This window comes from Anser anser (assembly GCF_964211835.1).
Source record: "Anser anser genome assembly, chromosome: Z".
Lineage (NCBI taxonomy): Eukaryota > Metazoa > Chordata > Aves > Anseriformes > Anatidae > Anser > Anser anser.
In genome coordinates, this window is record NC_139723.1 from 67,307,496 (window position 1) to 67,321,240 (window position 13,745).

General features: G+C 38.6%; 1 protein-coding gene across 2 annotated transcripts in view; it reads left to right on the forward strand.

The window, feature by feature from the left end:
* Nucleotides 1-13,745, forward strand: part of PDE4D (phosphodiesterase 4D) — a 636,407-nt gene that overhangs the window by 165,915 nt on the left and 456,747 nt on the right. For both annotated transcript variants that reach the window (XM_083816167.1, XM_083816168.1), the window contains exon 3: nt 90-325. In XM_083816167.1, the coding sequence (XP_083672293.1) occupies nt 90-325 (236 nt within the window). The remainder of the gene's footprint in view (nt 1-89; nt 326-13,745) is intronic.

Genomic DNA, 13,745 nt, shown 5'->3' on the forward strand with positions numbered 1-13,745 from the left:
ACAAGTTTATGGAAAGGAATTAAAGGGGCAATTAAATTGACATTATAGGTGTTTTCTTACATGATTGGTATTTTTTTACCTGATAATAGGTTTCAGAAGAAACACTCCATCACCGCAGTGAGGAGGAAGAGTCTTTCCAGGGAATGGAGCCCTATCTTGTGCGGAGATTATCATCCCGTAACATCCAGCTTCCCCCTCTGGCTTTCAGGCAGCTAGAGCAGGCAGACTGGGATAAAAAGAATGATACTGAAACTATTCCAAGACCTACAACTCTTCCACTGAGGATTCCTCCTCTGATTGCCATTACATCTGCAGAGTCCAGCAGGTAAGGTCCAGGAATTTCTTTTTGATTTTACATTTTCACTGGTAGTTGCAGGGCAGTAGGTGCTTCTTCAAGGACAGAAGTTTATTTTCTATATTCCTTTAATAAAGATATGAAAGTCTAATGTTTTTTTTTGAGAGATGAATACAATGTCATTTAGTAAGGGTCCAAAGAGAGACTGGTGTCTTGATTTTTTTTTTTTGGTTGGTTGGTTGTTTTCTTTCCATGGAGGCAAGATTGGTCTGAGATCTGGAAGAAAAGTAAGTGTAGAGGCAAGGGTAGCAGTTCACATTGCTGGTCTTTCTGAATTTCAGGATATTGGTCTTTGAATGTTATGTGGGATGCTCCATATAAACTGTGAAATACCCAGGAGGTACTGGAGAGATTTTGTTACCTCTAGGAACACCAAATGAAAAAAAGTATGTATGCTCCTGATGTGGTAGAAAGTCAGATAGCAGAGTGAAAACTAAATACTTATGCCCTATGAAAAAGTCCAAGTGATTGTTGATTTCTGGAGAGTGCAGTTTGTGAGGCTGGATTCAAATGTGCATTAGAAAGACAGTTCAATGGCTTTTCAAATAAATAACAAACCCAAAACATACTGGTTATTATGAATAGCTATCTGCTGTACTCAGAGGTTGATGTCCTTTGAAAGGCTTCTCTGCATCTAAGAATGTTGTGGGCATTAGACATTAGAGATAACTGTATTCTGCTTATGGCTTCCATTCCTGTGGTTGATAGAATTTGTTTTGAAACTGGACAAAGCAACATTTAAGTGAGTAAGTTTATTTCTGAGAGTAGCAGAGAAACAGCAGATCTACAGACTATTGAATGGAGGTGCCAGGCTGTTTAAACAAACGAAGCAAAACTGAACACAACAGCAGAAGCAATTATAATTTTGATGTTTCTTGGTAATATACAATCTTTAGCTCTTATGATTCTTTCTTAGCTAAAGAGCACTTATGCTGCTACAGGAAGAATATTATTTAGGAAATTAAATTTCTCTGGATGTTTAGAACCATTTTTCAGTTGTTAGCTCTCTCAAGCAGCTCCGCGTTTCCCATTTACGTGCTCGTAATGCCAGCAAAACAGCTGGGAAAAGCCATCCTCTTATCAAGGCTTTTCGTCTGCACAAAACTATACAAATTTAGGGGACTTATTATGTCTGTGGATGTACAGCTTACCTCCATCGTCTTTGAATGCATGGCAATATGCAGTTGAGAATTGGAAACCAAAGTGAGAGTAGGAGACAGGAGGATTCTGTTTTCAGTGGGTAGGTGAAAGTGGAAGAGCTATTAAGTCCTAGAAATTGATTTTAAGAAGGAAGAATTTCACTGTTAAGGACATTGTAAATTACAAATACATATTTCTAGGGGAAGACAATTAAAAATCCCAAGGATGGCACTATGAAGCATCTCGTACTGTGATTTAAGTACCTGGAATGTGTAAAACTAAAAACAATGACAGTGGATTTAGTTTTAAAAATAAAATGTGTATTCTGTTCCTAAATACACATATGAACTCTCACACTCTATTTTTCTTTCTTTTTATCTTTATGAAGTCTCAGGATTGTTTCTGTTTTTATATTAGCTTTATATAGGGATGAACTACACTAATCTAAATGAAGCAGGTTATTTAAAAACAAAACTCAGTAGAATAGATGAAAACCAAAAAGTAAGTATTCAGAAATGTTTTTCTCAATCTTTCACACTTCATAAATGTTTACTCTTACTTAAGGGGAGGCTTCACAGTGACTGTCATTCCTTTAACCCTTCTAATTTCTTTCTACACTTTAGGGTGTTATTGCACCTGATTCTGATTTTTTCATCCAGGTTTAACAGAGAGGCTAATAAAGATTATCATTAAGATGAAGGATTCATGTCTTATATTTTCACATGTAAGTTTCACGTGTAAGATTGCTAACATGATTGCTAACATTTGAAACTCATTCGTTTGAAAATCATTTGTAAGAAAACTTACAATATTTGATCTTACCTCCTTTATAACAAATATTTCAAAGACAGTTTACTTTCCTCTGTATTTATTTTGCCCAGTAGCCACAGCTTCAGCTTTGATCATAATATAAATACTTGCTTGAATAAGTTTGATAAAATAAATTTTATTTCTTCCTTCAGATATTTGGATTTAGAAGGGCAATTGGTCTAATCTGTATTTGAAAATGGTATTGATTTGTCCACTGTTGGGGGATTTTTATTGTGCCCCTTGAGACGAAATAAACATACTTTTGCTTAAATATAAAGAGACAATTAGTCTGCAAAGGTGCATCATGAGTGATTCCTTATGTGCACTTTCCCCAGCATCAATCCTGTAAACCTAGGCCTCAGGCAGTGTTCGGTTCATCACCTAGCAGGAGGTAGCCTCTGGCCACTCACATTCCATGATTGCTACAAAACAATGCTATGGCATTTCTTATCTCATCATCAAGGGAAATTCCACTCCCATGTGGAGTCCCTCTGTCTGTCGTTTTTTCCAGCCACATTAACTCATTCTGCAGTCATGCCTTCTTCCCTTCTATGCCAGATCTTTCCTTGGTCATGAGTTGCCATTGCTGAGCAGTTAAAATTTGAATTTCTCCTTCATCACCTGCAAAACTTCATGAAATATGATGAAAGACTCTTCAATGACTTTTCTTATGGAAACTCTTTTTGCATTGTGTAACTCAGAAGAAGAGGTGGGTTAGTAAAAGATAGGATGGGATACAGATATTCCTGGCTGAAGCAGGGTTAGTTGGACTCTGAAATGCAATGACTTATATACATGCCCCACTCTAAATCAGAGAAACATAGAGTCATAGAATCACTTACGTTGGAAGAGACCTCTAAGGTCATGTAGTCCAACCTTTAACCTAGCACTGCCAAGTCTACAATTAAACCATGTCAATAAGCTCTACATCTATGTGTTTTCTGAAGACCTTCAGGGATGACCTCATTGTAGCTTTTCCATACTTAAATGGAAATTATAAAAAAGATGGAGAGCAACTTCTTGCTCGGGGAGATAATGATAGGACAAGGGGGAATGGTTTTAAATTGAAAGAAGTGAGATTTAGATTAGATGTTAGGAGGAAATTCTTCACTCAGAAGGTGGTGAAGCACTGGAACAGGTTGCCCAGAGAGGTTGTGGATGTCCCATCCCTGGAGGTGTTCAAGAGAAGGTTGGACAAGGCCCTGGGCAACCTGGTAAGTGGGTGGCATCCCAGCCCACGATAGGGGGGTTGGAACAAGGTGATCTTTAAGGTTTCTTCCAACCCCAATTGTTCTGTGATTCTATGATTCTATGGTATGGTGACTCAACTATTTCCCTGGGCAGCCTGTTTCAATAATTCACAACTGTTTCAGTGAGGAATTTTTTCCTAATATCCAACCTAAACCTCCCCTAGTGCAACTTAAGGCCATTTCCTCTTGTTTTATCAGTTGGTACTTGGGAGAAGAGACTGATCATTTCACTAAGGTAATTGTAGCGAATGATAAGGTCTCCCCTGAGCCTCCTTTTCTCCACGCTAAACAACTCCAGCTCCCTCAGCCACTCCTCATAAGACTTGTTCTCAAGACACTTCACCAGCTTCATTGGTCTTCTTTGGTCAGACTCCAGCACCTTAATGTCCTTCTTGTAGTGAGGGGCCCAAAACTGAACACAGTACTCTAAGTGTGGTCTCACCAGAGCTGAATACAGGGGTACAATCAGTTCCCTAATGATTCCCTCACTTCCTGATGGCCACACTATTTATTTTTGGTACGAGCCAGGATGCTGTTGGACTTCTTGGCCACCTGGGCACATGGCTGGCTCATAGCCAGCCAGCTATTGACCAATATCCCCAGGTCCCTTTCCGCTGGACAGCTTTCCAGACATTCTTCTCCTAGCCTGTAACGTTGCACAGAGTTGTTTTGCCCCAAGTGCAGGACCTAACATTTAGCTTTGTTAAACCTCATACAGTTGGCCTTGGCCCATCGATCCAGCCTATCCAGATCCCTCGTAAAGCCTTCCAACCCTTGAGCAGATCGATGTGCACACCTAACTTGGTGTCATCTGCGAACTTACTGAGGGTGCATTCATAAGTCTCCAGTCTACATCGTTGATAAAGATATTGAAGAGGACTGGCCTGAGTACTGAGCCCTGAAGGACACCACTAGGAACAGCCTCCAAATGGATGCCATTCCAAGTGTCAGATGTCTCTTATTTTGTCCATATGTACCACAGTTGGGTTTTGATTTTTCTGTCCTCTTAAGAGATGTGACAGCCATAATATGATGGGAAACGTAATGTTAATTGGATGTAAATTCCAGAAATGGTACATCATGTACTTTGAGACTTCATTAAAGAGCTATTTGAACACAAAAATTTATGTTGGAGTTAAGATGTTGTTAGGAAGACTACAGTAGAAAAATACATAAAACACATCTTTGTGTTTCACTTAGTTATCTGTGATGTCATGTATATAGTGTCACTTCTTACAAACACAAATCTATTGGGTTGGATGGGATCCGACAAGGATACTGAAGGAGCTGGCAGAAGTGCTTACCAAGCCACCTGCAATCATTTATCAATAGTCCTGGCTAACTGGGGTTGACCAGTTTTGTTTAATATTTTTATCAATGATCTCGATGAGGGGATTGAGTGCAGCCTCAGTATGCTTCCAGATGACACACTAGGTTGGGCGGTAGTGTTGATCTGGTTGAGGCTAGGATGGCCCTGCAGAGGGATCTCGATAGGCTAGATTGATGGGCCATGTCCAGCTGTATGGCATTCAACAGGGCCAAATGCTGGGTACAACACTTGGGGCATAATGACCCCTTGCAGCAGTACGGGTTTAGGGAACAGTGGCTGGACAGTTGTCTGACAGAAAAGGACGTGGGGGCACTGGTCAACAGCCCGATGGACATGAGACAGCTGTGTGGCTGGCTGGCCAAGAGAGCCAACAGCCTCCTGGCCTGCACCAGAAATGGTGTGGCCAGCAGGACTAGGGAAGGGATTGTCCCTCTGTACTCTGACCTGGTGAGACAGATGGCACCTTGAGCAATGTGTTCATCCTGGGGCCCCTCACTTCAAGAAGGACATTGAGTTGCTGGAACACATAGAGAGAAGAGCAGCAAAGCTGCTGAAGGGCCTAGAAAAGAAGACCTATGAGGAGAGGCTGACGGAACAGGGGTTGTTTAGCTTGGAGAAGAGGAGGCTGAGGGGACACCTCATTGCTCTCTACAGCTACCTGAAAAGAGGTCGCAGTGAGGATGGTGTCGGTCTCTTTTCTCAGGTGAGAAGTGTTAGGACATGGTGAAATGGCTGCAAGTTGCTCTAGAGGAGGTTTAGATTGGATATCAGGAAGAATTCACAAAAAGGATTGTTAGACATTGGAACAGATTGCCTGCAGAAGTGGTAGAGTCACCATCCCTGGAGTTATTTAAGAGATGTGTGGAAAAGGCACGTAGGGATATGGTTTACTGATGGACTTGTCAGTGTGAGATTGATGGTTGGACTTGATGATCTTAAGGGTCTTTCTAACTGGATTCTATGCTTTTATTATTTACCTATTATTTGCTAAAACATAATTTGTGAGAGATTATTGTAATTTATTATAATTGTACAACATAAGATTTATTTTAAATAGCTTTAATATTGTGTATATACAACTGAAAATGTATGTATTAGTGCGTTCATGAAGCTCTTGGGAGCTGCGAGAATGACGTATGAAATAGTTAATCTTTGAAGTGTCTTTTCTGCAGTGTTTCTTCTCCCCTGATATATTTTTGTTCCTTAAATTAAGCTCATGGTGGGGATTAGATAGGCATTGTACTGCTTAAAAACTTTTTCTTTCTTTCTTTTTTTTTTTTGGTTTGTTTTGGTTTGTTTTAAAGAAGAAATCAAAACTCTCCGCACTGGAAATCAGATCCAAACTTGATCTAAAACTATATGATTTTTTTTCTTTCTGCCATTTAGAGATGCACTTCTAGTTTGTAATTACAGCAGATTGTGAACCAACCGTTACACTTTTTAATATCTGGTTTTGAGAGGAAATATTAGAAAGATGTTATTAGTATCATCAGTGTAAGTTTGATACTATAGCTGTACAGACTAATGGTCCTAATTTCAAACATAATGCATCTTAATGCCTTCTGCTTGATTGTGTTGTCTGTACCCTATCAGAGTGATAATTCAAAGATTAGATTTTGTCTTCTGTACTCAGGGTAAGAAATTAAAAAAAAAAACAAAACACAAATGTTAAAGAAATGAAATGTGGGAATCCTAACACATAATTTTGCAGTTATTTACTTACTATACCAGGAAACTATTTTTAAAACAACAGCTTTGTTATTGTTTTAAGGACCTGAGTGTTACAGAGAGATGATAAAAGTAGATTGGACCTTAGAAGTGTAATGTAATTAAGATACAAGCTGGGGAAAATCTGGTCTTCAGATTTATTTATTTGCAACTTAGTAGGGTAGTGTATGTAGTGAAAATAAGTGGGAACTATGGTTTACACAGCTAAAATAGAAAAAAAAAAAAAAGCTATTTAATTTGTTTTTGAGCTTAGAATCTCTGAGTTCCTCTCTGGGCTGCCAAGCTGTAACTCTTCTTAGGCAACTTCTCATAAGTCTAGGCTGTTTTCAACAGTGGCTGTGTTTCCTGACTCACCTGCCAGTTAAGAATAGTGAACAATAGCACAATAATTCTTAGCACTTTCATTGCACATATCTTTATTTTAAAACCATTATAAGCATGACCTAATCCTCTTGCTACTTTCAGGAGATCAGGTAGTGATCTTGTAATTTTATCTTCATTTTATATATAGGAAAACATGTGCACAAAGGGATGGTGCAACTGGCCAAGGCTACAGAGCAAACTGGTAACAAAGCTCTGAACAGAAACTCGAGAGCTTTTGGTTCCTGGTTTTTGTCTAGCCCATACTACCTGCCACAGTGCTGAAAATGGAGGATGGGAAAAAAAAAAAAAAAAAAAGCCTCAAGGTTACCTCAAACTTTAGAAATAATATGTCAAGGAAAATTTTACTGATGAGGTCTGAGGAGGTGTTTAATTGTTATTAGTGAAAGTTAAATACCTAACTGTTGTTATACATCTGGATTCACAGTAAACCTAGATTTGTATCACACACTCAGTCTCGTAGAAATCTGACGGCAGTATCTTTTACAAACAAAAGCATAGTAAATTAGTGTGGAAAGAAAACTGAATCAGCATTTAAGCTCAGATCTTATCTGGGGAAGAATCAGTGGGAAGTTGTGAGGCCAAGTAAATATTTGAAGCCATCATGTTTTGTGGTATTCAAGCCTTGACTTCTAAGAGAGTCTTTTGTTCTGGTGACTAGTGTCAACAATTCCTATGCAGCTATGTGTATTCTGAAGTCATTTTGGAGAACAACTTAAAAACAATTCTGTTGGTCAAGATTTGCATCAACTAGGTGCTGGAGAGAAATAGGAAAAGGGGGCTGGTACCATACCAGAATGCTTGCATAACAGTCATTCTTAATACTTGCAGAAGACTTCAGATCTCACACTTATCTCCAGCCCCCTCAAACCCCAAAGAAAAAGATTATTTTAAGCTATGCCTAGCATTATGCAGATACTTTAGAACTGACGTACTGGTAGACTATGGAGGACAGCAGGTACTGCCTTCAGTCCATCATTAGCCAGGCTGAAATCCTTTTTAAAACTCAGAATTTTGATTAGAAAATTTGGTTACACTTTAAAATAGGCATTTTAAAGTTTTTCTAATGATTAAAACTATCTATTTTATCTAACTATTACCAGTCAGAAGAATTGATTACCCCACTATACCCACCATTGGTGCAGCCTCCACTCGTGTATACTGTACAGTTTTGGGTTCCACAATATGAGAAGGATATAAAATTATTGGATTGTGTCCAAAGGAGGGCAACAGAGATGGTGAAAGGACTAGAGGGACTGACTTAGGAAGAGTAGTAGAGGATACTGGGTTTATTCAGCTTACAGAAGAGGAGATTGAGGATCGACCTCATTGTTGTCTACAACTTTCTCCTGGGGGAGCAGAGATGGAGGTGCTGGTCTCCCTCATGACCAGTAATAGGATGCAAGGGAATCGCTTAAAGCTGCATCAGGGGAAGTTCAGACTGGGTATTAGGTAAAGGTTCTTCACCAAGAGGGTGGTTGGGCACTAGAATAGGCCCCAAGCCTGTTGGTGTTCAAGAAGCATTTGGACGACACGGTCAGATATATGGCTTAACTTTTAGGTTGCCCTGTGTAGAGTCAGAAGCTGAATTCAATGATCCTGGTGGGTCTCCTCCAGCTTCTCGTATTCTATGAAAATGTCTAAAACTTAGAGCCTAAAGTCTGAAACTTATAGCCCCCTTTGACTGCTAGGTTATATAATTAGCAGATAAAGTTTGAGATAAACTTTTAAAAAGTCAGGTAAGAACACATAGTACTCTGAGGTGAGACTATTTTTGCCTTTGCTGAACTTTATATGTTTCCTGTCATAACATTCTTACAATTTGCCAATGTCCAGCGAGTAGCAGACCTCCAGTGTGTCAAATACTTGTACCATTCTGGTGTCGTCTACAAACTTGCTTGGCGTGCATGAAATCTTTCTGTCCTGGTATATGATAAAGTTGTCAGTCTTGGCTCCAGAACTGACTCCCGGGGAACTCTGTTCTTACCTAGCTGCTGCTTTTATTTGGAGCCACTGCCCATTATCATTTGAATCTGATGGTCCTACCAGCTTATTGTCTGCCTTGTGGTCCTGTTCATCTAGTCCATATCTTTCCAGCTTGGCTACAAGGTTTCAGTGAAAGACTGTAAAAAACTTTGCAGCTGCTCTCTTGTCTTTCACAGATACAGGAATTCATGAAAGAGAATCAGGTTCATCACATGTGATTTGCCCTTTGTAAATTTATGCTGACTATTCCCAACCCCTCCTTGTCCTTTATATGCTTGGAGGTCACTTCCAAGAGGAGTGGCTCAATATTTCTCTCAGGGTCTGAGATGAGGCTGGGACAGCCTGTAGTTCCCTGGGTTGTCTTTTTCTCCCTTTTAAAGATGGTCTTACCATTAAACCTTTTTAGATAACTAAGGACCTCCACTGAGCACCTCAACTTTTGAAAGATGATAAATAGAACATGGCTTCACAAGGACACCAACCAACTTCCTCAGCACCTTTGGGTACCTCCCACCTGGTCTCAGGAACTTGAACATGAACAGTTTATTTAAGCAGAACCTAACTTGATCTTTCGCTACAGTGGGTGGTACCCTCTGCTCCCTCAGACGTCCCTCTAGTGAAGGGGACCTGGAAGGCCTGAGAGCAGACCTTGCCAGTACAGTAAGGCAAAGAAGGGTTTGAGTACTTCATCCATGTCCTTCATTACTTGGTCACCTGCTCTGTTCAGCAGCAGGCCCACATTCTCTTCTGTTTTCTTTTTGCTTTTAATGTACTTTTTTTTGTTGCCCTTCATCTCTATTGCCAGGTTCATCTCCAGCTGAGCACTGACTTTACTAATTGTATTCCTGAAAAGCCAACCGATATTTCCATTTTCCTCCTTGGAAATTTATGTCTACTTGTACCTCCTGTACTTCTGCTTTTTGTATCTCAGCTCAGTCAGAAGTTCCCTGTTCAGCCAAGTTGGCATCCTGCTGTTGTTTCTGAGCCTTTAATCACAGTTTATCCAGCATACTACAGGAAAGTGAGTCACTGGCTTGTAGAAAGAGCTGACTATGTAGGATTTTTATGATAAAATATTATTTTAATTTTCAATTATTATTTCATTCACTATAGATTTGGTAATTTGACTAGATTCTCTTCTCTGTTTTTGCATTCATATAATTCGGTGCTGATGTATGTTAAAGAGAGCAAGACTGTTTTCTTGTTTCATAGCTGATTTGACTGTTAGTTTAGAGACTGGTCATTTGCTGAGTGATCTCTTTAAATCATTTTTCCTGATGATTCTTCCTAGTCTAATGTTTTCATTCACATGTTGCTCACTTATCTGCTTAGTTGCTTACTGTTGCCAAGGCCTAAAGCTGCAATGGATCACTCTGCAGGGAAAGATCAAAAAATAAAAGGTTACCTCTAATTACAATTGGCCAAAGTTGCAGTGAGGTAGGGGAATGCAGGGAATTCATTAAGATCAACTTTACTTTCTGTACTCTAAGTGGAGGAGATTAAGAGGTTTATACTCTGCAGGTACTCTCTCTTTTTGAGCAGTTAACTAGAATAATATTGTGTTTATTAAAATATTTGGGCAATCAGCCAAACCCAAGGCCACATGCAATGTTTGATACAGTATTAGAAATGCAGTGTAAACAGAAATCCTTAACAAAATAATGTCTTAATGTGTACCTTTTCATTATGTCGTAGAAATGTCAATTTAGAGATGACAGAAGAAATAAAGATAGTTTATTCAATTAGACGGATATGCAGAGTTTTCCTTACAAGGATTTTTTCGTGTTGGAAATTGTCTCTTTAAATTACATTCAATGTTAAGAGATATTTTGAGGTCTTCATAATCAACATTTCAATGATCCATACCACAGTGCTTTATAAATACGAACAAGAAACCTACTGGACTCTCAGAGGCACATAAAGCTGAGGGAAAGATGGGAATCACTTCCAGAGGTGAATCCAGCCAGCAGCTGTAGGCAAATCCTGCCTTTAGGATAATTCCATCTAAGCTGTTTTAGCCAGCAATAGAACAGTGAGAATAAAGAGCCCAGCAGCTCAAAGCCACCTCCCATGGTTGTGCACAGAATGTTGCTTACTGTCTGAGGAGCCGATGCATACCTGGGAGAGAGAATCAAAGTAGAAACATACTAATTCTGAGCATTTACATGACCCAATCTTTCTACAGTTCTTTCTACTTCTTTCTAGCATAGTCATTGTTCTATCATTTCTATTAGGCCTGGTTACAAGTGATGTATTTTCTCACAGGTTCCTCCTCTAAACAAGATGGTGCCCAGGCAAAGAATCTGGGCTATGGTGTAAAACAAGTTGTTTTCAGCCTATTTGTTCTTGCTTCAGTACAATCCTGTGTGAAGAGAAGGTTTTTATTACACAACCTAACCATTGGTACACAAGATTGATAATAAAATCGGATGCTACTTTATAGCCTTAATATATTTATAATTTAAAACGTACCTGGCTAAGGAAAAAATCTGAAAAGGAAGTTGTTGGATGTTAGTTTACTTGGGAAGGCATGCCTTCTTAAGCCTGTCAGCTATGCATGCCCTGTTCTTTTTATAAGGTACCTGCTTGTGGCCAGCACAGGCTACAGGATGTGTGCCAAAAAGATAAGATTCTTGGTCTAGATAAGTATGGCCATTCTGAGGTAAAATAGATTGGAAGAGTTAGTTTTTTTTTTTTTTTTTTTTTTTTTCTAGATCAGTTATCTGTTCATAATATGTAGTTCACTTTGGTTCTGCAGAATTTTCATCTGAGTTCAGAACTGTTATGGTTTAACCCGGCTGGCAGCTAAACACCACACAGCCGTTCGCTCACCCTCCCCCCTCCCTCTCTGGGATGGGGGAGAGAAACGGGAAAGTGAAGCCGGTGAGTTGAGATAAAGACAGTTTATTAAGACAGGAATATAATAATATAAGAAATATAAGGAATATAATAATAACAATAATAATAATAATAGTGATAATGATAATAGTATTAACAATAATAATGTGTAAGAAAACAAGTGATGCACAATGCAATTGCTCACCACCCGCTGACCGATGCCCAGCCTATTCCCGAGCAGCCGGCCCCCCCCACCCCGGCCAGCCACCCCTATATATTGTTTAGCATGACGCCAGATGGTATGGAATACCCCTTTGGCCAGTTTGGGTCAGCTGTCCTGGGTCTGTCCCCTCCCAGCTCCTGCTGCACCCCCAGCCTGCTCGCTGGCAGGACAGAGCGAGAAGCCGAAAAGTCCTTGGCCTGGTGTAAGCACTGCTCTGCAACAATTAAAACATCAGCATGTTATCAGCGCTCTTCTCATCCTAATCCAAAACATAGCACCCTACCAGCTACTATGAGCTACTTAACTCTGTCCTAACTGGAACCAGGACAAGAACATTAGTAATCATAACTTTAATAATAAAGATATACTTGTACATAAGCATATGCACAGTAATGCCTTCATTTGTTTTATACCTTACAGCTTAAAATATCAGAAAATTCAATTAGAAATGTACATAAGATATTGCTAGGTAGGCGTATCACAACAACAAAAGTATATAATTCTTCATTTGATCATATATTTGCATGAACAGATTTTTTTTCTTTTTTATTTATTTTTGATGTTACACAGAAATGATCTGCAATATATTTTCCACAAGCAGGGTATAATGTTAATTATTGCTGACATAAGGCATATATAGAAAGACACAGATAAGATATTCCTTTTTAAGGTTAATATTAAAAAATTTGTTCATTTTTATTTTTTTCTCGTATTTTCCTGTTATGTATGTGACTAAATTGTGTGAGTACAAATTAAAAATTACACATTTGTATCTTTTGAACATATTTCCAGTAACATTTCATATTATTAGCATATGATGCAGTTAATGCAGATTCCAAATCTCACTTTGGAATTTGAACATTTAACACCTTTATGGGCTGCTGAGTAAAAGATTACAAAATGTCACATCCAAATATATATAAAATACTTAATATAGTGCTGATAAGACCTTTTGTTTGCAGAATTACACATTGTTGGAATAGAATGAATGTTTTATATTGCAACAGTTCATGTTGCAAAATGTTATTTCATTAAATGAGCAGCAGTTTTTGCTGAAACTTTATTTGGAGGAAGAAGTACTCTGTATTCTTACAGATGGAACTTCGGTGTAGAAAGAGAAAAAAAAATCAGAGAGCTGAAAATTAATAGTGTTCCAGACTGGAACACAGAAGAATCGACGGGATTTTCTGGAAACAAGAGAAAGCTGATTTATTTGCAGTTGTAATCAAAATGATACTTTGAAATCATCAAGCATAGAAGGTGATTTCCCCATATATAATTGACGTCAAGTGTACTGACTTTCTTTTTCGGTTTCTACTCTAAGCCATCTCTGCTTCTTTTAAACATCCTAGTTATAGTTCTTCCTTTGACTTTAAATGAAGGCTAGACAGTAGTCCTCTGAAATGTAAACAGATCCGAGCCTCTTGATACTCAAATATACAATAATTTTTGCTTTCCTTAAAATGTTCTTCTTTAAAAGCAATAGCTTCTATAAAATGGAGATAACAGGAAAGGACTTTAAAATTAGCTTGCAAAATTATATAGGCAGATTAATTTTTAGTTCTTGTTACAGCAAAGAAAATAGAACAGTGAAGTAATGTAAGGCTGTAATTCTGTTTTTACCTCTTTCCCAACATTGAACCAATTTTATGAGATGTTTTTCATAGGACTGTTGCTGGAACTTCTGAGTACAAAGTAAAAATG